The 25240-nt window shown below is 41.0% G+C and overlaps 5 protein-coding genes across 9 annotated transcripts; 3 read left to right on the forward strand and 2 right to left on the reverse strand.

Annotated features, from left to right (window-relative positions):
* Positions 1-2073: 2073 nt before the first annotated feature.
* On the forward strand, positions 2074-2904 carry LOC130990802 (uncharacterized). Its single transcript, XM_057915036.1, has one exon. The coding sequence runs from the start codon at positions 2074-2076 to the stop codon at positions 2902-2904; it is 831 nt and encodes a 276-aa protein (XP_057771019.1).
* Positions 2905-8980: 6076 nt separating this feature from the next.
* LOC130989202 (SEC1 family transport protein SLY1) lies at positions 8981-11670 on the forward strand. The gene is made up of 3 exons (XM_057913149.1): positions 8981-9141; positions 9218-9559; positions 9893-11670. Exons 1-3 carry the CDS (start codon positions 9111-9113, stop codon positions 11389-11391), a joined length of 1872 nt encoding a protein of 623 aa, XP_057769132.1. The 5' UTR covers positions 8981-9110; the 3' UTR covers positions 11392-11670.
* A 2098-nt stretch (positions 11671-13768) lies between these two features.
* Positions 13769-16240, forward strand: LOC130989204 (isocitrate dehydrogenase [NAD] regulatory subunit 1, mitochondrial-like). Of its 2 annotated transcripts, none has more exons than XM_057913155.1 (4): positions 13769-14391; positions 15171-15410; positions 15549-15627; positions 15797-16240. In XM_057913155.1, the coding sequence occupies exons 1-4, from the start codon at positions 13888-13890 to the stop codon at positions 16069-16071; spliced, it is 1098 nt and encodes a 365-aa protein (XP_057769138.1). In that variant the 5' UTR covers positions 13769-13887; the 3' UTR covers positions 16072-16240. The 2 variants fall into 2 exon arrangements, with proteins under 2 accessions (XP_057769138.1, XP_057769139.1); XM_057913156.1 differs by having other exon boundaries at positions 15183-15410.
* Positions 16241-16345: 105 nt separating this feature from the next.
* LOC130989203 (protein DETOXIFICATION 45, chloroplastic) lies at positions 16346-21468 on the reverse strand. 4 transcript variants are annotated; one of them, XM_057913154.1, is made up of 15 exons: positions 21312-21468; positions 20704-21063; positions 20106-20287; positions 19241-19384; positions 19033-19157; positions 18797-18932; positions 18517-18613; positions 18309-18409; positions 17833-17996; positions 17577-17648; positions 17368-17484; positions 17193-17288; positions 16993-17114; positions 16841-16898; positions 16346-16734 (listed from the first exon to the last, which is right to left on the reverse strand). In XM_057913154.1, the coding sequence occupies exons 2-15, from the start codon at positions 21015-21017 to the stop codon at positions 16726-16728; spliced, it is 1737 nt and encodes a 578-aa protein (XP_057769137.1). In that variant the 5' UTR covers positions 21018-21063; positions 21312-21468; the 3' UTR covers positions 16346-16725. The 4 variants fall into 4 exon arrangements, with proteins under 4 accessions (XP_057769137.1, XP_057769134.1, XP_057769135.1 ...); XM_057913151.1 differs by having other exon boundaries at positions 21252-21434; XM_057913152.1 differs by having other exon boundaries at positions 21256-21426.
* Positions 21469-21867: 399 nt separating this feature from the next.
* On the reverse strand, positions 21868-23912 carry LOC130989205 (lysM domain-containing GPI-anchored protein 2). Its single transcript, XM_057913157.1, has 4 exons — positions 23249-23912; positions 22527-22647; positions 22266-22441; positions 21868-22179 (listed from the first exon to the last, which is right to left on the reverse strand). The coding sequence occupies exons 1-4, from the start codon at positions 23910-23912 to the stop codon at positions 22085-22087; spliced, it is 1056 nt and encodes a 351-aa protein (XP_057769140.1). The 3' UTR covers positions 21868-22084.
* Positions 23913-25240: the final 1328 nt, after the last annotated feature.

Here is a 25240-nt window from a genome sequence, read left to right on the forward strand (position 1 = left end):
TCAGAGCGGGTTTTTATTGAGGAATTATATTATATTTAATTTAATTTATAATTAACCTATGTGGGAGGAGACTCCATTAAAAATTATGGATCCGGACGATTGTCCGAGATGTATGGTATACATGAATTCTCTCCAACATTTTGAGAGAGAAACCACTCGTCTACTAGACGAGCTAAACTGGAACAATCGAGTCCTCGTGACGAATATTCGACGAGGAGAAAATGTAGAAATTATTCGTGATATTATCACGAGTATCAGATCTTACCATGACCACCTACTGGAAATCGCCGAGACCAGAGCGGCGATTGAACAAACCAGAGTCGATATTCATCTATCTCACGACTGATGGAACAAAAGGACAAAGCTGGAGCTGTCTACTCAAAGTACCAGCCTATCATGCCAGATTCTTCCGTAAATATTTAATTACGGAAAATTCAAAAGACGGTGGAATACTATGGCAATAAGCTATATGATATACCACTGGAGATGAGCCGGATATCAATCAAACAAGAGGAAATCTTGATCCTCTTGCGAGATATCAAAGAAAAAGTAGAAAAGATCGAAAGGCGAAAACCGTGTTCCGAAAAAATTCAAAATTCATGGTCCAAAGATTAGACGTATCCTCTACCGCTTGATGCAGCACCCAAAAAGTTGCAGACAGAAGAAATAGCCCGATTCTTGAGAGGGAAAAATCATGAATAACCTCGAAAGAATCGGACTAGAAAATCTACAAGAGTTAGCTGAATCATTTGCTAATTTGAATATGGTAGATCTAAAAATGAACCAAGGAGGTTTCGAACCCAAGGTCGAAATTCCACCACAAGGAGATCCACCTACTACTTCTAGGAGGGCTGAAGTTCGTGACGAAGCAGGCAGCCTCCAACGGACCAGAAGACGTCGCAAACTACAGAAAACCCTTGTAGGAAAGGCCACACTCGAGTCAATCCATCCATATGGGTTAGTTCTCAATATTGACGAGGCAAGCTTCAAAAATTGGGAATCACTCATTGATGAATGGGCATCGGCAATGAAGATCGTGGTTGCCACAGTAGAATATGATATAAACAAATTTATCAAAATCTTTGAGGCAAGTTTTGCTGGAACGACAAAACAGTTTTGGGACAACATCAAAACCCACGAGAAGATTGAGTTGTTTGCCAAAGAATCTCCATGGGAAATTCTTGAAAAGGCAACAGAATATTTCAAAGTTCACTTTCTTGGAATGAGATTCTTTGAAGGTGCGGGAGAAGAAAAGTGAATCAAATACCAACAAGCACTCTATAGCTTGAGATTGGTTGTACTGGAGCCAAAAGCTCTCGATGAATTTCTACGCTTATATGCCTTATATACACATATGGGGCTGGTTGATGATCAGATCGCTATGGATCTCTTCTTTCTGAAGTTTCCAAGTCCATGGAGGGAAATGTTCATCAACGATTACAAGTCACCTGGAGCATTCCCTCTTGATAGTACATCAAGAAGACTGTCCTATGTCCATAAGAAGCTGTCAGAATGGTGCCAGCAGGTCCAGAGGAATCTCAAGAAATTGAGAAGAATCCAAAAAGGAACTCCTTTGATTTGCGACAATATTGACCTACCAACAGAAATTGGTGGGGAATTATTATATCAAAAAAGGAAAACGAAGAAAAATAGGTTCCAACCCTATGAAAGAGAATCAAGAACAAGGCGAGGTTCTTGGAAATCTAGAACTATGTGGTCTAAGAAAAAAGCCCGATCTTATAAGTCAGGCCAACGGAGCGGACCATCGAGGGGTGGGTTTTCATCTAAAAAATGAACCCCGACAAGAAAAACTTTCAGGCGAACCCAAGCCAAAACAAATGAAAGTTTCAAAGATTGCAATTGCTGGACGTGCGGGGCAAAGGGGCATATTTCTACCAACTGCCCCGACAACGAGAAAAGAGGGATGAAAGAGATTCGAATCCACACCAGATATCAAAAATGCCATCAACAATCAAGAACTGATGCATGTGTATTGGTTCGAAGATATATCTTCCGATGAGAGTATATATAAGCATGAATAAGTCTTTAGTCCTGAAGATTCGGATATGACTGATGGATCATCCGGAGACGAGTCGGACTAAGGAGGACGAGGTTATCCACTTTCAAAAGGATGATCAGGAGGGATATACCAGTCATTCCCTGATCCCGCAGGAAAAGGTGGTAGAAAAACTCGTGACAAAAATCAAGAACAAAACCATGGATATACAAACATTCCAAGGGTTTTCAAGAGGAAGATTGGATCAAGTTCTACAAAGCTTGAGTCCATTCAAAAGGAAGCATCATGTCTTCTTCGGCACAACGAGTCGGGAGTTGGCGCTTCCAATAGAAATAACGAACAACCAAGTAGAGATCCAATTAATTCCAGCCGAAGATGTGCAGAGGGATCTCTCAAAAATGAAGCTAGAAGTCGCTAGAACGATGAAATGGATTCATATTGGAGCAATCCAATTGGTAATCAAGTCAACACTTTCACCAGGGACAGATACACCAATCGATATTGCAATTTGTGACAAGAGGATTACAAATCCAAAAGATGCAGTGCTAGGAGCCTTCTCAGGCAATCTCTACGCCAAGAAGATTGTAACCGAATTATACCCACAAATCGCTTATAATCTTCAAGATTCAGCCTTCAGTCGAGCCCTGACACTCTACCAGGACTACAAGAGGAAAGATCTATTAACGGGAGAAAATAGGCAGTACTCGATTACATATCAAGTATCATATGCCCTATCAAATTCCCACCACACGGATTTATTTCTGGGGAAGAATTTTATTGAAGTCCCAGAAGTATTCAAAGAGGTAGCCAAAGCAATTAGCCCCGATCGAGTTGAAATTCCCAAAATAAGGGAAATTGACATCCAAGTGGAGATAAGCAGGTGCTGAAACATAATCAAAGTCTCAGATTGGGAGCGCCGAGGCTATCGTTCCAAGGAGATAGGCTGACCTCAAGGCCTTTAGAAAAAAAAATTCTCTCATTCCTACGAGAGAAAGGCGATCCAGGAAATACCAGCTCAAGGCATAAGAGTGAAACTCAAATGCCCCGAAGGATGGAGAAGTGTTTCCACCAAGTTTGATACAACCGAAAGAAAAAATCAGTTTCCTTGCAACACGTTGTACTATTTGGCAAATCCAGAAAGCAATCGATATATCGGACTTCTAGAGATTGAAGGCTTTGAGATCTAAGTCAAAGGCAAAGCCGGACAAGAAGCTGACGTCCTGATCTTAGGACGAAATTTCCTTGACAATTATCAACCATGGACAAGAAAAGCAAGCGGGGTGGAGATCACAATCACCGAAAAGAGGTTGCTGATCCAATGACGAGTCCATTCTCGATCTACATCTCTGTGGAGATGTTATACGAGAAGTTCAAAGAAGAATATTTTGCTGTTTATATTGATTTAGGAGCAGGAATCTGTACATCAAAACGAAGAGTCTTTCCAACAGAAGTGGAAGAAGAACTGCCTCGAATTGCTCAAAGAAGATTTTGCTCTTATCAAAGGGAGTAAAATAGACAGAAATATTGATCGGCGGAGTTGGACAAACACCTTGGTACAAGGTTAAGACTCCACCCATCTATTTTCATGATACATGAGCAGATATCCTGTTCGGAAATAATTTTCTGCAAACCTTCAAAACGTATACACAAGATAATGAAGCCAGAAGGTTTGTGCTCACAACCAATTGTGACTACAAAATCATTGTGTAAAGGCTCGAATGAGCTTTTAATCGCTCGATGCCAGTCAAATTCTGCAGCAAGCGTGGTGATGATGATGGCAGACTCCGGAGACCACAAATGAAGGATCAACGGAGATTCAGAGATGTTCTGCTTAAATGCAGAGTCGAGGGATTTCCAAATCTCTCCGAGGAAGAAACATAAATCCTCAAAGTGTCTTTAATATCACACAAAGATATTAGAGAAGAAGAACAAGTGTCCATAGCCGACGTCAAGAGGAGAATCCAGAAGTGTTATCACGATGATCCTTTAGCATGGTGGGACAAGAACCAGCTCAAAGCTACATTGAAAGTTAAAACTGGAAAGGAGCATGAGTTCGTAAGGTTCAGACCCATCCTGATGAACACTCAAGATCAGCAGGATATGAGGAGCATAATCAAAGAACACCTTGATTTAAAGTTGATCGAACCAGGAAACTCGCCTTACAGCAGTCCTGGATTTCTGGTGAGAAATCATGGGGAGATCAAACGAGAAAAACCAAGATTGGTCATTAATTACAAAGGGATTAATGACATTCTTGAGTTCGATGGATATTTCATCCTGAGCAGAGAATACCTTATCAACTGCATCAGAAGTGCAAAGGTATTCTCAAAGTTTGATTGCAAATCGGGGTTTTACCAGATTCGCATGGAGGAAGGGAGTAAGAAGTTCACGGCCTTCTCAACTCCACAAGGACATTATGTCTGGAATGTCATGTCAACGGGGCTAGCCAACGCACCTCAGATATTCCAAAGGAAGATGGATAATCTTTTTAAGGATTATTCTTCATTCATGTTTGTTTATATTGATGATATTCTTATTGCATCAAAAGACATTCATGAACATGCCAGGCATCTGGAAATCTTTGCGGAGGTTTGTCAACAAGAAGGATTTGTGTTGTCTGAAAAGAAGGCAGTCGTGGCAACCCAGGAGATGGAATTTCTGGGAATCGAGATCGATGAGTCTGGGATAATTCTACAAGATCATATTGTGGAAAAGGCCCAGAAATTCCCAAAATATCTCAAAGAGAAGAAGCAGCTCCAAAGCTTTATGAGAGTTGTTAACTTTGCAGGGATGTTCATCAGAAACCTTGCAGAGCATAGAAAAATATCCAGTCTTCTACTGAAGAAAGATGTTCCATTCGTATGGAAGGAAAAACATCGCGAGGGTATGAAAAAGCTAAAAGAGATTTGCAAAAATCTCCCAAAGCTTTCAATACCACAAGATGAGGACGAACTAGTTCTATACACCGACGCGAGTGATTTCTGGTGGGCAGCCGTGCTCACTAAAATCACCCCATATGGAGATGAACCATGCAGATACTGTAGCTGTCTCTTTTTCGATAGTGAGGCTGTGCGATGGCACATCAACGAGAAGGAGTTCTATGCAGTTAGAAAGGCGTTTAAAAAATGGCCGTTATTTCTACTTGCTAAAAAATTTGTCTTGAAAATCGATAACACTAACGTTAAAGCTTTCTTAACCAAGAAAATTGAATCTAAACCTGAAAATGCTAGATTACTAAGATGGCAGGCTGAATGTCAATATTATGATTTCGATATTGTCATTTTGAAATCTGATGATAATGTTCTTGCAGATTTCCTAACAAGGGATGGAGCCAACTGAGGTTGACGCCATCATTATAAACCAGAGGCAACTCCAGGATAACATGGAGATGCTACAACAGGAATGACAAGAGTGCGTACTCCATGCCAAACAAGCTGGAAGGATGCAGTCGGCTGATGAAGCCAAAGTCTCTGACCGTATACAAGAATGCCTTAAGAAGATGATAAATCTTCATAAAGCAACCCAAAGACCGCTCCTGCGCGGAATCATGGAACCTTTGATTAAAGCAGGCATTACCGTACCGGCCGGATTACCGGTAGCAGGGGATTCAAGTACCCCTTGCACAAGTCCTGAGGCTAAGGTTTCAAAACTGGATCCTCAAGGAAAAAATGTTGCTAAGGAATCACTTCCTAAACCAACATGTCAACCATCCACCTCTGGGAAAAAGAGGGAGAGATTAGTCTTAGGCTGGTGACTGGCAAATCTGAGGCTGATACTAATTTTGTTGAAATGTCTCCTTCTTGGCAGCTGTACCAGAGCAGATGGGAGAAACTCAACACGAGGAAGGGCATTAATCCGGGAAATTGCCAGGTTGATGTCGGAGAAAAATATCCGCGGGTATGGATGACCACCGGTGCCCATCCACAAGATGTTAAGGAATGGTATGAGTTTGGAGCTCTGGCTTTGGTCTATACCATATCACCAGCATTCACCAAAATTAAGGGTCTACCAAGATGGATCCAAGAAACGGTGTATGAAGCCTGGGCAAATAATGAGTCCCTCAAACGAGAGGATGTTTTGGAGCTATACTTTTTCAGTGCAGCACCAGAAATTACAGGGAAGGGGAACCATGAAGCTTTCCATTTCATAAAGCTTCGAAGACCCGACAACCAGGCCTTGAACCGAATCAAGGCCTCTGATTATCAATCCTCAATCGTCGCTACATACAATGAGGATCAAATCTCCACCAAACGAGCATGGGGATTATGGGTCTGTCTCACAGATATGGACAAAGTCAAGTCCAGATTTAAGTTCTTCCAAAATTCAAGTCTACGATTGTTCCTGTTAAACACTATGACCAGAACCACCACCAAATTTGCCGAAAAGGCCTTTGAAGAAAAAAGGCTAATACTTTGACAAAATAAGATCGCGGGGAGCAAGGAGACCCGTCGCAAGTTCTGTAACATGGCTCACTTGGGACATTGGAGCGAGCATATCTGCGCGGAATGTCCAACGCAGAAGGAACCGGAGTTCGAAAAGGGTTTCCTCCCGAAACCTGACCGAAGAAGATTCCGGTCTGATGAACTTGAGGAGCACAAAAATCCACGTGGACGAGCACCTCGGGCACCAAAAAAGTAAGATACCCGACAGAGAAAAGGGAGTCATGTGACTCACAACAGGAATCCCACTCACCAAAAAAAAAACGATAAAAATGAGTGGGTCATCATACAGGCGGACAACTCACCAAAAGCAGACGACATAAGTGAGTGGAGGATAAAAGAAGCCGGCCCCTACCAGCATTATCACAAGATAACAAAGAAAGGGTCCAGCCCCATGTGAGGGCACTAACAAGTGTCGGCAATCATGGCCGACAAAAGAAAATGGCTATCACATTCAACACAAGCTGGCCACTCAGAAAAAGAATCCAAGGCCAATCACCAAGAAAAATAGAGGGTATCAGACCTCTATATAAACCAAGCTCTGGAGAGGAAGAGATCATCGAAAATCATCACAACTTCACACAACACACACTCTCTCTAGAAATCTATCTCTGTAATATTTATTTTTTAGTTTTCAAAAAATTTAGTTTTAAAGTTTTAGTTCTTTTATTTTATGTACACAAGTATTAAGCTACTAATGAGTAGCTAAGCAAGTTGTCTCCTTTCAGAGAGAATTTTTATGAAATAAATTAAATCTTTTATAATTCCTCTTGAAACGCTTTGTTTTTGCTCAACTTTTCGGTTAGTAGAAAATTTTCTTTCATTTTCCAACAAAATATTATACGTCGGAACTTAGTGAATGAGGAAGGTTGCAACCATCCCTTGCGAGCGCGTGGTTGGACGGAGCCTTGGGGGCAGACGGGCCGTAAAACGCAACAAGTACTGACTCCTGAAGAAGACCATTCGACTACATGTATAATGTTGGTTTATGTTCAGATTAATTTTGAATTGTTACGGAAGCATGTTGGGCCGGATAAGTCTTCACCGACTATTTTCGATTTGAACATGAAATTGTATTATGATGAATTACTAGAGGATTTGTTAAAGGATGATTTTGTCATTAATTGTGAATTGGGTAGGTTTGATATATATTTTTAGGGCTGGGAATCGGGTCGGGTTCGGGTACCCTACCCGAAAAAATCGGGTACCCGAACCCGAAAATTGACCAAAACCCACACCCGATCCCGAACCCGATTCTGAAATCGGGTACCCTAATACCCGAGTCGGGTATCCGATTCGGGTATTCGGGTACCCGAAATACCCGATACTTTTTACAAAAGCAGCAGCAAATTCGATGACCAAATTCATACACCAAATCGGACCAAATTCATACACCAAATCGAATATTTCGATGACCAAATTCATACAGAAAAGCTGACCAAATTCGATGACCAAATTCATACACAAAATCAGACCAAATTCATACACAAAATCAGACCAAATTCGATGACCAAATTCGATAACACATACAGATCTGTATTTAAAAAAAAAAAAAAAGAATAAGAAGAAGAAGAAGAGGAAGAAGAAGAAGACGGGCGGCGAGGGGCGCCGCTGGGTCGGGGCGGGGCGGCGAGGGCTCACGTTATGCTCGTAGTTGGAGAAGGCTCGCGGCGGTCCGGCGGGTAGGTGGAGAAGGCTCGCGGCGAGAGAGAGAGTTGAATAGAGAGAGAATTGAGAATCTGAGAGAGAGAGTTGAATAGAGAGAGAATAGAGAGAGAATTGAGAATCTGAGAGAGAGAATTGAATAGGCGAGAGAATTGAGAGAGAGAGAATAGAGAGAGAGAGAGAGTTGAATAGTCAATTAACTTTAAATAATACTCCCTCCGTCCCATTAAAGTTGGCCATATTTGTTTCGGCACAGAGATTAAGAAATTGAGTGTTATATGTTTTAATAGAGTGTGACCTACAATTGTTGACCAAATTAGTGAGTAATTGTTGACTTAATTAAAGTAATTTTGGCATTTTTAGAAAGTGGCCTACAATTGTTGATCAAATTAGTGAGTGATTGTTGACTTAATTAAAGTAAACTTTTGCCATTTTTAGAAAGTGGCCAACTTTAGTGGGACACCCAAAATAGAAATGTGGCCAACTTTAATGGGACGGAAGGAGTATAATTGATTAAATAAAATATATATATAATAATAATAAAAAATTCGGGTATTCGGGTATACCCGATACCCGATCGGGTATACCCGATACCCGATTTTTAGACCACCCTAATACCCGAACCCGACCCGATACCCTAATTTTTCGGGTATCGGGTACCCTATACCCGATTTTTTCGGGTCGGGTAGTCGGGTACCCGATACCCGATACCCTATCTTCCCACCCCTATATATTTTATTAAAGTGGATATTTTTGATAGATAAGGTATAGAGGTGGGTATTTTAAATTTTGACCCAATTCTAAAACCCACCAAATAATAAGCCCAGTATTAAATATGATGGGCCTGCTAAACCCACAGTACAACTTGAGATGGAAGACGTACAACTTGTAACTCCCTAAGCAAAAAAAAGACACAAAATTCAGATCTCTCTCTCCCCTCTCTCTAATCGCTCCAAGCTGCGAAAATACAGAAAAATTACTCCGCAGAAATGGCGCTAAATCTCCGGCAGAAGCAAACCGGTAAATCTTCGCTCCGTTCATCTCTCCTACTATTTCAGAATTCAATTTGCTTAATCTCGTTTGCTGAATTTGGCAGAGTGCATCATTAAGATGCTGAATCTGAACCAGGCTGTCGGCACCGTCGGCGGAACGGCGAACGAGGAGGTCTACAAGATCCTGATCTACGACAGATTCTGCCAGGATATACTCTCTCCGTTGATCCACGTCAAGGATTTGCGGAAGCACGGAATCACGCTATATTTCCTCGTCGATAAGGATCGGAATCCCGTCCACGACGTCCCCGCCGTCTACTTCCTCCAGCCGACACATCAGAACGTGCAGCGCATCGTCGCCGACGCCTCCAGAGCGCTTTATGACTCCTTCCACCTCAACTTCTCCTCCTCCATACCCCGGCCGCTCCTCGAGGACCTCGCAACCGGTACTATTTTCCTCTCACATTTCTATTCGATTTTATTTCATAACTTCTATTAACTGTTGTTAGGTTAGTTGAAAATTTTTGTTAGAAAAATGTGAATTTTTGTCCTGTAAGATGATAGGTCTATGAATTAGATGATCTGATCTAATGCGGCTGAATGCGAATTCTGATTTTGGTTTCTCGTTCTGCTTATAGTGATAACTATCGCAGTTAATTTCAGTTTATATCTGCATTAAGGGATCTTCGTAGTTGGTAGGGTGGAAGTCCTAGTTCATATTGCTTGGATCCGAAGCAAGGCCTGATGTTTAGTTTGGCTTTCTACTTTTTTGGTTTAAGGAACAATGAATTCCGATTCGATTCAACGGATCTCCAAGGTGCATGATCAGTATCTGGAATTCGTGACTCTGGAAGATAACTTATTCTCACTTGCCAATAAGAATTGCTATGTTCAGTTGAATGATCCATCTGCTGGAGATAAAGAGATTGAGGAAATTATTGAAAAGATTGTTGGAGGATTATTCTGTGTTTTGGCGACCCTTGCAGTTGTGCCCATTATTAGGTGTCCCCGTGGAGGTCCAGCTGAGATGGTAGCTTCCTTGCTGGATCAGAGATTGCGCGACCATTTGCTGGCAAAGAACAATTTGTTTACTGAGGGTGGCAACTTCACCAGTTCATTTCAGAGACCGATTTTGTGTCTGTTTGACAGGAATTTTGAGCTATCCGTGGCTATACAACACGATTTTAGGTATAAGCCGCTTGTTCATGATGTGCTTGGTTTGAGGTTGAATAGATTGAATGTGAAAGTAGAGAAAGGAGGGATGAAATCGTATGAATTGGATCGCACTGACCCATTTTGGACAGCAAATGGGTCGCTGGAATTTCCAAGAGTTGCTGAGGAAATTGATGCACAGTTGAATAAGTACAAGAAAGATGTCGAAGAGGTGAATAGGCGGACTGGTGGTGATGAAGCTCAGTTTGATGGGACAGATCTAATTGGCAACACAAAACATCTCATGAATGCAGTTAATTCTCTGCCTGAATTGACTGAGAGGAAGCAAGTGATTGATAAGCATACTAACATTGCTACTGCGTTGTTGGGTGAGATCAAGGGGAGGACTCTTAATGAATTTGCTGAGAAGGAGAGCGAAATGATGGTCAGAGGTGGGATTGATCGTAACGAACTTCTTGCTGTGCTCAAGGGCAAAGGGGACAAGATGGACAAGTTACGATTTGCTATCATGTTTCTTATTTCAACAGAAACCATCCCATCTTCAGAAATTGAAGCGGTGGAAACAACGCTTAGGGAAGCTGAGGTTGATACTAGTGCATTTCAGTATGTGAAGAAGATAAAATCATTGAATGTCTCCCTAGCATCAGCTAACTCTGCAAGCAGGGGAAACATTGTTGATTGGGCAGAAAAACTCTACGGGCAGTCAATCGGTGCTGTAACTGCTGGTATGAAAAACTTGCTGTCCAACGATCATCAATTGGCACTAACCCGAACAGTTGATGCATTAATGGAGGGGAAACCTAACCCTGACATTGACTCGTATCTTGTGTTTGATCCCCGCGCCCCAAAGTCATCCATGGGCTCAAGCGGCAGCCACATGAAAGGACCGTTTAAAGAAGCTATAGCATTCATGGTTGGTGGTGGAAACTATGTGGAGTACATGAGCTTGCAAGAGCTCGTTCATCGCCAGCAACCTCCTAAGCATGTCATCTACGGAACCACCGAGATCCTCACAGGAGACGAGTTTGTGGAGCAGCTGGCAGTGCTAGGGCGGAAAATGGGTTTAGGAAGTGCTCCACCTATCACTGGCAGCTCAAATAGGTAAATGTGTTTGTACACCATACTTTTTTGCAGTGGTTGCTTCTTTAAATGGATATATATTGTGCATATATTTGAAGATATGCATTCGACTTGATGAATCCGTGGAAATTGCTGTGTTGTTTAAACCTGTGTATCAATGTTCAATTCTCATGATTAGGGTATCATGTTGTTTTTCCTAATTTGCTTCACAGTTGTTGCACATGGACTTCCATCTTGTACCAAATTATCCCTCTCTTTCATTTTTCTATTTTTTTTTAATTATATCCAAATGTTGAATTTCTAATTTGAGCCTTGTCAATCTCATGTTTTTCATTCGAATTGAAACACTTTGTTCAATACAATTGAATTTCGACTTTTTTTTAATCTTGAAATGAAATTACAAGTTATAACAATAATGTACGATACAATCATAATAATATTAAATTTGATCAAATGGCCATAACAAGAAGACAGACATGATAAACAGACCCAACAAAGACAACAAAAACTCAGTATCAAGTGATGTATTAAACACAAAAATTTGGGTATAATTGGGTGTATCGTACAACTGAGTTGACCCATACTCAGAATAGTCTCATTTACACGGTTAGAGTTAAGATGCAGGTTTAAAACATAGTACGAGTTAGGGTCTGAGTGCAGGTGCGCTTCGATTGTACAGTACGATACATTTCAACATACTATAGTAAAACCTCATCTCATATTAAATTAGTAAAGCTTAATAATTGACACATGAAAGTAAGAAAATATACAAAGACATTATTAATAATTTTAGGGTTAAATAGCTGAAAAATATACGAACTATCATGAAATTTGCATATTACACACCACCTTTAAAATTAACTCCAGAATACATCACTTTTTAATTTAGTTGTAAATTGCACACGGCGAAAATTCCGGTAGCTCTTAAGTTTGACCGGCGATGACGTGGACTGTATTAACATTACATGGCATTACTCGTGGCTTTTTTTACACGTGGGCAAAACAACGTCGTTTTGATATTTTGAATTTCCTATAAAAAAAAAGAAAAGGAAATCCTGAAATCCCAGAAAATTCCACCGCCTTCTTCTTGCTCTAGGCGGTCCGCCGCGCCGCCGTCACCATTTTCAGAATCCGGCGAGCCAACACCGGCCTCCCCTTCCGATTCAAAAGCTGAGTAACATGACTCTCTGATATCCTAACCAAGTTGCTTTCTCCTAAAAAATTGCAAAAATAAAAAAAATTGAATTCGAAACACAACCACAACTACAACCACCGCTTGGATCTGTCAGCAATCCACAATCACCGCCCCTTCTAAGATCTGCCCCTTCGAAACACCAAGGCGTCATCTCCTCGCCCCGTTAGGCTACACCGCTCCGCCCCTTCTCAGTTCCGATAGATAAGGGGCGCCGCTTCTTCCTCCGGTCACCACCGCGTCCTCTTCCTCAAAATCGTCGTCGCTGTCATTCTTCTGTTTCAGCAGGCACCGTCGTGGTGGGCAGTGCACTTCCAAGGACGGCTCCGTCCTCAGTGCACTTCGGATCTAGGGTTTCCGCAGCAAAAACTCCATTTTCTTGTTAAATCCGGCTCAAGACACCGCTCAAGACATAAGAGTCATCAGTCTCAAATCCGACTGCAAGACCAGCGCCGCCATGGAAGCCTTCGTCACCAAGCTCTTCGCCACCATCTCCACCGCCAAGGCCGCCTACGCCGAGCTCCAAATGGCCCAGTTCCCCTACAATGCTGACGCCATCCAGTGCGCCGACCTCAAAGCCCCGTGTGTCGTCGACCAGCTCAAAGCCCTCTCCGACCTCAAATACACTTACTTGAAGAAACAGATCGATTCCTCGCCGCGAAGAATTTACCCCTTTCCTCTTTTTTCCCTTTTTGTTTTTTTTCGTTTTGAATGCCGGTGAGTCCACGTCTGAAAATTCTAGGAGCCACGTCAACACCGATCAAGGTGGTGGTCAACGCGTGTACAATTTACAACTAAATTAAAAAATGATGTATTCTGGAGCTAATTTTAAAGGTGATATGTAATATGCAAATCACGGGATAATTCGTATATTTTATGGCCATTAACCCATAATTTTAATAGCCAATACACATGGTTTAACAATTGGTTTACGTAATTAAATTGAGGGAGATATAGATATTAATTGCATTGATCAATAATTCAATAATAGAATTATGCACACCACTTATAATAGAAAAAGATCACTTACCCCTTTGAGCTAGTCTCATGGCCATGATCAATGTTTGAATTAAAATTCCTAGAATTAATTTACTAGCCAAAACTCAAAAGGGGAAAATAGTAATAAAAGTGAAGTGCAGGGACCAGGCTGCAAAAAGCAAAAATAGTCTCCGGAAATTCCCGTTTCGTTATATTCCTTTTTATTTTACCCGCTCTTTCCTACTTCACTTTTCCATGAAACTCCATCTCCACCTCCGCCACCTCAATAACACGATCCAACCCTAATTCCACTCTCAATTTCCGATTTCCCCTCCATTCCGATCGATCAACATGTCCCGGCGCGCGCTCCCGATCGTCAGGGATCTCCTCTCCGCCCGATCCGCGACGGCGACGCGATCCGTCACCTACATGCCCCGCCCCGGCGACGGATCCCCCCGCCCCGTCACTCTGATCCCGGGCGACGGCGTCGGCCCGCTCGTCACCGGCGCGGTCGAACAGGTCATGGAGGCGATGCACGCTCCCGTGTATTTCGAGAAGTTCGACGTGCAAGGCGACATGAAGAGCGTGCCGCTGGAGGTGCTCGAATCGATTAAGAAGAATAAGGTGTGCCTGAAAGGAGGATTGCGGACTCCGGTGGGCGGAGGGGTCAACTCGCTGAATATGATTCTGAGGAAGGAGCTCGATCTCTATGCCTCGCTCGTCCACTGCTTTAATCTCCCCGGCCTCCCCACGCGGCACGACAACGTTGATATCGTCGTGATCCGGGAGAACACTGAGGGCGAGTATTCCGGTCTCGAGCATGAGGTTATTCCCGGTGTAGTTGAAAGCCTTAAGGTATTTATGCCCCTCGTATTTGTGTACGTGTGAGTGTGTGTTGGCTCTATCATCCGTGCACTTTTTTCAGTTGTGGAATTGTTTTTCTTTAAGATACACTAGTTCTTTGGAAGTGTTAGTATAAGCTATTCTTTTAGCTTAAAGGAATGCATGGAATAATGATGAAATTAGAGGACCTAATATTTATCATCATCATCATTATGTAATTCGCCAGAAGGAAAAAGTAGAGTAACTGGACGATCTTATAAGTTTTAGATGGTTGAGTTTCATAGTAGGAATTAGAATCGTGTAACTGATCATATAGTCTTGGGATCAATGTTGATCTTTAAGAATTGAAACTAAGTGACCATGTAAGGAAGACATGAAGCTCTGGTTTGAAACTTAGTTTAGACAACCTGTTCTTGGATTATGTTGTTTATAGCTGGAATAAAAAGTATTCAACCACAGAGGTCTGACAAGGTCATAAGTAACATTATAATGGTGTGAATAGCGCTGTTCTGTTTGATATAAGTCATACAAGAAGCTGGTCAGGGCATGGACAGTTATGCTTTCCTTTTATCATGGCTAGGGACTCCATCCTTTTATATGCAAAATATTTATTTTCCTTAAAACTTTTTTACTTGACCCTTTTGTCACCATCTAACCCCTATTGGATTGCTACACTGTCCTTGTGCATTATTACAACTTAGATTGTCCATTTTCTTCTTGATATATTGCAAATTGTTGGACTATGTGGGAAATGAGCTGGTATATCTATTTCTTACTTTGCCCATTGCTAGGTGATAACAAAGTTCTGTTCGGAACGAATTGCAAAATATGCTTTCGAGTATGCCTATCTCAACAACCGGAAGAAAGTGACAGCTGTACACAAAGCTAATATCATGAAACTTGCTGATGGTCTATTTTTAGAATCCTGTCGTGAAGTCGCTAGCCACTATCCTGGTATTCAGTACAATGAGATGATCGTGGATAACTGCTCAATGCAACTTGTTTCCAAGCCAGAGCAATTTGATGTGATGGTAAGTGAGTAAAGTAATTTGGTTCTGTTCCTTTTCCTCTGTGCTGCAAGTTGGGTGGAGGTGCATGTGGGTTTCCACAGTTGGCCTTAAAACGTATACCGCCTACAGCTCATCACTGAGAAAATTTACATATTTCAGGTAACTCCAAACCTTTATGGGAATCTGGTTGCAAATACGGCTGCTGGTATAGCAGGCGGTACCGGTTTCATGCCTGGAGGTATACTCGAACACTTTTTCCCATTTCAAATAAAAGGATTGCATCACATTCAAGCTCATGAGAACTTTATTCACCGAGAATTTGCTTTTCTGATAAGAATGTAGCTATGGTGGAGTCATAGTGTGTTTCTTCCACGCTGTTTAATATATGACAAATCTTGTGATTTCAGGTAATGTGGGCGCTGATCATGCGATTTTCGAGCAAGGTGCTTCTGCAGGTAATGTAGGTAATGACAAATTACTGGTGCAAAAGAAGGCTAACCCGGTGGCTCTGCTTCTTTCATCGGCTATGATGCTAAGACACCTGCAATTTCCTTCATTTGCGGACCGATTAGAGACTGCAGTGAAGCGCGTAATAGAAGAAGGTAAATATCGAACCAAAGATCTTGGAGGAGACAGTACCACCCAGGAAGTTGTGGATGCTGTCCTTGCAAATCTGGATTGACTGGCATTTCTTGTAGTTATTTTGATTTTCCTATTTCATAGTTGAGTTTCATTGTTCCAAGGCTAATAATGATAAGAGGATCTTCTTGATTGATAGGGCAAAAGTTGAAATTTTGCATTTGGTAGAGAGCCGTTTGATATCCCAATAATGAAATTTTCATTTAGTCCAACTTTGCTTATCATGAGAATTTTACTTTTGTTTCATTTGGTGAGCCCACAAATCGTGTTGATTTGTAAATCTAACATCATGTGATCTCTTGAATAATAGGAAGAAAGAAGAAAACCAATGGACTATATTTATCTTAACCATGTATTAATAGTCAAAAGATTATTTACTTATGCGTTCAAGAATAGACACTATACAGTTTCCAGAAAAGGGAAACTGTATCAAGAAAAAAAAAACTGCATCAAACTAATTGCAACATCTTGTGATTTAGAAGCAGTTCCTACTCGTGCGAGTTCTGACAACGTAGCGAACCTCATCCAAGCCTTCACCCTCGACTCTCCAAACAATGGGGTCGATGGAAGTAGTTCAATCAACGGGACCTCACCCGGGTTCAGGATGTCGTTCTGTCAAGTCCGACTCTTCTTCCATGGCTCCACGACTTGTAGAGGCTGCAGAATCCTCAAACATCCTTTCCTTGTCGAATTCTCATCATACGAGCTGAAAGTCGAACAAGATTTCAGAATTCACAACCAACAAACGACAGATTGTCATTGAAATTTTTGCTTCATTACTATTTTCCTTGTATACAAAACAAAAACCCTACCTTGACTTTGTTAAGATCAGTGTGAAGGAACCACCACGGGCCACTACGTTGTGATAATCTGAAAACAACGAAATACAAATAAATCAGATTCAAAACAATACTAGTAAAGATAACTGTTATACTCCGATTGACAAAAGAAGGTGCGCAATTACCTGATGAATCCGGCAGCCGTTCGTAGTGCCATTAAGAGAGTCAGACCGAACCAAACACCGGGAAGGCCAACCGCCCTAGGAGCATATAGCAAAACCATAGAAGATATTGCACCAGACAGCATCTACAAATTGAAAACTAGATATATCAATGCTTTATGTTGTGACTAAGAAGATCAAGGATTTAACAGATTCTTATCTACCATTGAGATTGCAGCGAAACGGAAATCTGAGACACCGTAATAGAGACCATCGAAGATAAAAGCTAGAGCATTTATAGGTTGGCTGGCACAGACAAACTGCAAAATTACATGAAACCAAGTTAGGAATATCATTCCTAGGTAATCGAAACAAAACTAACTTCTCGTGCATACTTACCAGAACGCCAGTTCTAACGACCCTCAAGACTTCGACATCCTTGGTGAATATTGGAGCCAACGAACTAAAAGAAAACCCCAGTATTACAGCCAAGGAAACACCAGTAACAAGACCAATCTGCAAAAACATAAGGGAATATGAATCGTGACTAAGAAGAACGATAACCTTGTTCAGAATAAAATGCAACAGAAAGAATCTCGACAAAGTACCTTCAATACGAACTGAGTGACATCCTTCACGTTAGCATAATCTTTTTTGGATATATAACTGGCAACCAAGGCCTGAGGAAAGCCAAAATTTGAGACCAAACTAAGTCGTATGAAGCATAGTATCAAACAATCCCATAAATCAATCTATCCAAAAACTATCAAGTATTTTCACGACGAGAAATCAATGATATAAAGTAAGTAAAACAACATAAGCCCATGAAAAGAAAATGCAAGAAGAAAAGAAAGAGAGGATCACCTGAGCTGCTGCTCCAAATGCATCAGTAAGTAGTGATACAGCAAGCCAAACTTGAGAGCAAATTTGATGAGCAGACATAGCTACGGGTCCCAGACGAGCCGCCATGGATGTACCAAGTGTCATCGTCAGAAGAACAGCAAGAGTCCTCCCAATTAGAAAACCACCTAACCCCCTAAGACTCGTCAGATATCATATACCGATAAACTCAAATACAAAATACAGAATACGAGTAATAATAGATGTTGGCAAGGAACTCCTATATTGTTGCCATAATCTTACTGTCTGTTTTGACATGGATGTACCAAGGTTCCTAAATCTTATGTATATAAACAGCAAAATAGCTCCAAAGGTAACTGGAGAAGAGACATGCTTATGGCCATTATAAGTAATTCTCATATATACAAAAAGAAACACGAATGACATTCCAGAGAAAGGAAGGAAGAGTACTCAAAGAAAATATAGTGACCTTGGCTTACCTGATTTCAGATAATTACCAAACTGCAATTCTCCAAGCTTTGGAGGCAATAATACTGCTCTCTTGTTGAGATTCCATATCATTGAGAAGGTGACAATGTATCTGCCACGATTACCGATTCATTAAAACAGAATGATCAAGTAAGACCAAGTCCTAGAACCTCAAATCAACGTAATAAAAGCCAGGGAGAAGCTTAAACGAATACATACTGAGAGATAACGGTGGAAATCGCAGCTCCATTGACACCCAACCGAAAATAATACATAAACAAAGGGAAGAGGAATATAGCCGTAAAATTTCCAAATCCTGCAGACCAAAGTTCCAATGTTTTTTAGCAGAAGACACATAACCGCGTGTAAGTATGATTTATCAGATGTAAATAGATAACATAAACAATATAAACAGCGATTGAATTGCTCAGTCAGGAATTCAACGAAAATGTAAGAAACATCTTTTTGTCATTCAGAGAAACCTTGTTTCTTTTTTTACCTAAACAGTATACAGGCGTCGTTGTATCCTTGAAGCCACGAAAAATGCCTTGAAGGGCCAAAGAAACAACAAAAGCAGGAGCACCTAGGGCCCTCAGGATAAGAAACCGCTGTGCAGGAGCACGCATTGGAGAAGCCTGCAACAACAATGTCAACAATAATGCGCAACTTTGGAGCTACCATGAACGGAAATGGTTCGCATGATTCACAATAAGGCAAACAGCAAAAGAAGCATACCGGTGATATGCCCATCAAACTGAGAAGAGGTCCAGACCCCAAAACAAGGGCCGTAGCTTCAAAGATGCCAATGCCAACAGCTAAAAACAAAGCTGTCGACACTGAAGATAGCTGCATCTTTGCTACTGCATAATTGGAACATCCAACATTGCTAAGGTTCTACATACATGACTATAAACAAAAATTATTTGTGCTTGATCATATCTACCTGAGGTAGAAGGTTTGCTTGCATTCTTTGCGATATCTTCGGCCACAAAAGAAGTAGCAACGCTGAGGAGGGGAATATTGAAAAGCTTCGAGATTATGTTGAAGAGTGATATGGAGACTCCAGCAGAACCCAACTCCACGGCACCTGAATAAGAGCAATGTGCAAGGGGCAAAGAAATGAAAATTAAAAATTTCAGAAAAACAATAAGAGGGAGAGACAAAGAAGAAAGGAAGGAAAGGAAAACAAAAAATCCGGTTTTCAATTTCAAGTTTATCATCGGCTAAGAAATAATGAAAATTTCTGATTTTCGCTACTAAGGACTTCATTCGTGAGAGGGTACAAGTTTTCAGCTTTTTGACTAGGTAAAATAATAAACAAAGAATACAACTACTATCTCCTGGAAAAATACTAACAGAAATTCATGAATAGATCCGAAACACCATAGGTAACTAACTGTAAGTCACTGAACCAAATCAAAGGATAATGACAACAAATGGAGAATTAAAATGCTTTCTAAATATGGGGATGTAATTAATTCTCTCCCTTCAGCAATCCACGCAAAAAGAAGAAATGAAGACTACAGCCTGCAAGTGAAGTAAAATGGTCGAACATCTCTTATGGTATGAGTTCCGCCTGCCCACTGATTGTTGATCATAAGATTTAAATAAGCCATAAGAAAGAGTTCATGTATATTATGGGGCTATACTACTCCTATAATCAACTTTCTATGTGATAAAATGCAAGCACCTCCAGGCGTATCAAAAGTAAATACAAAGACTAGATGAAGAAAATAGAACTAAAGTAATACTAGCAAAGTAAGCCAGAGTTCAAAAATTGATTTCAAAACAAAACTAGTCAATCTTACCCAAACGGCCAATATATGCAGTCTCCAACAGTTGCACGATTGGATCAATTGCCTGTCCACCAATTGCTGGTAAAGACAACATTACAAGCTCACGCCTAACATTGTTTGCACGGTTATCACTAGGAGCTGCACTCTCGCCACCAATTTCACTTATTTGAGAAGAAACGGCCCCATTTAATTTACTGCTAACAAGGACAATTCATCCGAGTTATAACTATTCAACGTGAGAAGCTACCTCGCTGGCGTAGAAAGATTACATCTGCACTACATGTAAGACATAGCACGCATATACTACAATCCACTAATGCTAACATGTCTTATATCTTACAGAAACAAGTCATTTAGTCGCAAACAAACACGTAGAGACTCTTGGTCTGATCCTGCAGCAGCACACCTATCTTCAAGAAAGAATCTTTTGACACAAAAAAAATTCATTTTACACTGCTCGAAACTACTTATTGCCCTCTCCATGATTTTTTTAGCTCAAACATCAAAATCACGCACAATGATCAAATACACAGCAGACACCCAACAATTAAACACAAAAGATCATGTTTTCATAATCAAACATGGCATTAAACAAAAAAGATAGTCATACTTAGGCCCTCCATTTTGGGATTCTTGTTTAAGAGCAACAGTATCCTCCACATCATCAGACTCCACACTGCAATCCGGACTTAACTGACAATTCAATCTTGGAAAAACTGCTGTCTTCCTCTGTCGAATAATTGGACATGGCAACAACAATTTTGCCCTGTCCAAACACAGAGGGAGTGCGGCGGCGCGGCCACCATCAAAGCTTCTCCTTTTCCCCAGCAAACACCGAAACCCTTTATAGTTTGGCGCGAGAGAACACAATCTGTTACTTTCGCAAGAAACCGCGGTGCCACCGGCGAGTTGCGCCGCCGCCATGTCCGCCCCTCTACACCTCCTTTCCCAATGCACTCGAATTCTTCTTCTGACAAAGAAAGAAAAAACAACATGAGAAAACAACTAATTCCTTATGTATCCCGAGTCTGTGATATTTCCGAAATCAAGAAAGATGACAAAAACAATAAAAGGCGGTTCTTTTTCTAATCTTTGTTATCCAATTAACTGCGGTGTAAGAAAAGAAAGGTTTGAGAGCATAGCAAGAAGAAAATATACAGACGCAGAATTCTTAAGATGGCTTAAATTATTCGATGGAGTCCGAGGTTTCTGCCCTACCACCACGCCGACAATTTTCCTATGACTATTGGTGATGGTACTGCTGTCGGAACACGGGCTAATATTGTCGATGCCACCTTCTTCATTTCAATCCCACTTTTTCTTTTTCTTTTTTCTAATAAAAATCTAATCTTGATCAGTCGGCCCACTATAAAATATTACTCTCTCCGTCCCACTCCAAATGTCACATTTTTTTTTTTGGATTATCTCATTCTAAATGTTTTATTTTCTTTTTTAGCAATACACTCTCTCTATACTTAATATTTAAACCATTTCTACCAACCCACTTTATTTATTTTATACACATTTCTTAATCTCCGCGCCCAAAAGAAAAAAGACATTTGAAGCGGGAGGGAATACTAGTATTATTTCCAAATCGATGGGGTATGAATAAATTTCTCCAAGACTCTAACCATACACATACGCTTCTCTCGTTTTTATGTACTAAAAAAAGAGAGGGTTTTATAGCATAGAAACAGAACATTTAAAACCTTTCACACGTGTTTTGATTAGTTCTATCCATATACCTAAATGATTATTGAAGTCCATACCTGAATAATATCAAGAAAATATTTTTCAAAAAAAATAATATCAAGAAAATAGGGACATTATATAGTAGTACTACAACATAACCAAACGAGGACAATCAGCCTCACATTACAAATTACTCAATTTCTTATTTCCTAATGTTTCCTGTCCAAATCAAATTTGCAATATACAAATCCGCGCAACTTATTTCTCCAACAACTGCACTGAAAATCCTCAAGAACGGCTCAGACAAGAAGCACACAAAGCATGAAAATCATGAGTCCATTCCATCTCCAACCTTGCCACAAGCTCGTTGCAGACGATCCGGGGCTTGGAGGAGCTGAAAGATCACAAAGAATTAATATGTTTGTTAGTAGAAATATGAATGATACGAGAATAGAATATGCTTCAAGATTGAACGCCTACCGGGGCAAGTTGACACCGTGTCCACCATTGTCTGTATCGTTCGATTGTAACCGGCGTAGGAACAGGTGGTGGCATTGCAACCGGAAGTTGTTGTGTTTCCAAGCAAGAAATTCGCTGAACCCTCGCATGGGATTAGAGGACACGATGAATTGATGCCAGCAGGTTCACATTGTAACCTGAGGCCAAATGTAGCAAGGAACAAGGTCAAGAATCAGACAAGCGGCTATGGAAAGTTTAGTGAGAGATCTCTTCTCCACTTACATAGTGTTCATTGCAGTATTACACTTGCACTTCACACAAGTATTAGCAGTGACCACGTAGGCATTGCTTGGAACGAGCAACGGGTAGTCCAACGAGCTGTTGGTTACCATCGAAGAACAAGCTGTATGAGAGGACACAGAGAGTCAGAAACTATACAGGAGATGCTTCATAATGCACATGACTAATTCAGTAGAGCTAAGGTGCCATCAAAATCCAGAAAGAAACCAGCATGATTCCAGCAGATAAGCAGCAATTCCATGAATTTTCATAAGGCGTTATCCCACAATAAGTTAAAGCTAGCAAATCTTGAAGGAGATAATGATGTTTGCATACTTATCACTGTAAAAAATCAATCTTTTCTTTGAGAGAAAACGACTATTTTGAGCAATATCATATCATATTCATGATAAAAGAAAATTGTAAGAGCAAAGAAAAAAGGAAATCTTTAAAACATCATTGACCAAAAACTGACAAACGAGTAGATAAAAATTCAATCTTTGCAATGCCTTTTTGTCAAACATGAACCCCACGTCCCACCAATAACAATTAAGTGATTCTTTCACATTCTGTGCGCAAAGTTTAGATTTTTAATGGATAAAGTCATAAAGATAGTTAATCCAACTGGCCAAGAGATTTAAAAAGTGCAGATTTTGGAAAAAGTAAACCCTCAATTAGGCAATAAATAAATTTAAATTAATCATTAAGTATGAAACTGATTATACCTCTTAAAGGAACATCAATAATGTCTTCAGCCTTGAGGTCTTGAGGGCCGGTGAGATTATTGAGCTGCATCAGCGTCTCCTGAGACACGTTATACTGCTGAGCAATCCCCTCAATGGAGCTCCCCGCCGCCACCTCGTGGCCGTAGTGAACCACCGCCGCCCCGTCGACGGCGTCGCAGCTGCAGGGCATCGGAATCGTCAGGTTCTGGCCCACCAAGATGACGTCAGGATTCTCGATGTTGTTGGCGGCCACTATCTCTGCGACGGTGACGATGTTGGAGAAGACGTCCGCCGCGATGTGGTAGAGCCCGTCGCCGGACACCACCGTGTAGACGGGGCGGCCGTTGGAGACGCCGGTGCCGTTGCGGCAGATGCAGGGGAAGGGGATCCTCACCGTCTGCTTCGCTTCGACGGGGGTTCTTCCGGTGGAGTTGAGGGTGAAGTTGTTGGCGCCGAGGATGGAGCGGAGGTGCGGCACCGTGAAGAGGGACTGGATGGCGCCGAGGGTGGTGCGGTTGGGGGACACGTAGTCGACCACGGCGTCGCAGGTGGCGCCGCCGGAGGTGCAGCGGAAGGTTTTCGCGGAGGCGGGGGAGATGGAGATGGAGATGAGGGTGATGATGAAGAGGAGTGGTGTTACTGTTAGCTTGGTGGGAGAGGCCATTTTTTTGTGGGATTGAACAAGTTGGAATGTTGGGGAGCTTCTTTAGAAGAGGTGGGAAATCGAGAATATTTACAGTGGTGGAGGATAGAGATGGGAGTGGAATGGTGGAGCCGCCGACGAAACTTCTGTTGTTTTGACTCCAAAAATTCCAATTTTTATGGTCAACAATATTGTCGCATTCACTATTTCTCTATTTGAACTCTGCACTTGTTACTTGTTAGTCATAGCTTAGAATTTATAATTAAAAATTGTAAAAATAACTTTATATTTTTATATGTTTTAGCCAATTGGAACTATTGATTGCGGTGAAGCATGCGATTTACGAAGGTGAGCTTCATGAGGCGATGTTTCTGGGGATTGACTTTTAGTTGGAAAATGATTTTGATTATGTGATGTTGTTTTCCAACTCTTTTTTTTTTTTTTTGATAAAATTACATTATTTTTTTTGGTCAGGAAAAAGAGGATGATATTATTGCTCGGTACCAGAGGTACCAAAGGGAGAGAAGTACAACATAAAAAAAACAGGAGAAAGAAAAACAGCAGGGACAGAAGGGAAGAACATCTGTAAGAGGGAACTCAAGATCTACCGAAAATATTTGGGTTCCTCAGCCATGAGTGGAAATCCGAGGACGGGATCTCCATCTTATAAACTTTTGTCCAGCTCCAAAGTCTCTGTTTAATATCAAACACCATTTTATCTTTATTCCAAGAGCCCTTGGTCGAAAATGCACTCATTTCTAATTTTCCATAAACTCCACCTAGTGGTTATTGTGGCCGAGAGTATTCGAACATGTGACCTCTTGGACAACAGGCAACCACCCCAACTACTAGGCCATCCCAAGGGGACTTTCCAACTTATTTTTCGTTATTCATGTTGTTTATGAAGGTTATGATGGAATTAATTGGTTGTGTAATGACACTTCTGATGTTATGCAGGCGGGACCTTCAAGATTATAATAGAATTATCTGAATGTAGGAGGGATCTTGAAGGTTATGATGGAATTAACTGACTCTATAATGACATTTACGATGCTACGTATGCAGAATCTCTATACCACACAAATGTGAAAAAACAATCGCATGCAGACGGGAAATAATTGGTGCACAAAATTGAACTCAAGAGCGGGACCACTCACAAATGAAAGTTTTTGGGTGTCTCAACTTTGTCACTTAAGCTATGCCTTATCGAATCTCTGATGCTATTTTAAAAGCCAAAAAAAAAGAGGTGGTGTTGGATTTTTGTCATGCTCGATTGAAAGTTAGTTGAGTTATTCATAATTTAGTTAATTTTGCTATTTTCTTTAGTTATATACTGATTTGAATGTTAA

This window comes from Salvia miltiorrhiza, chromosome 6, assembly GCF_028751815.1.
Source record: "Salvia miltiorrhiza cultivar Shanhuang (shh) chromosome 6, IMPLAD_Smil_shh, whole genome shotgun sequence".
Classification (NCBI taxonomy): domain Eukaryota; kingdom Viridiplantae; phylum Streptophyta; class Magnoliopsida; order Lamiales; family Lamiaceae; genus Salvia; species Salvia miltiorrhiza.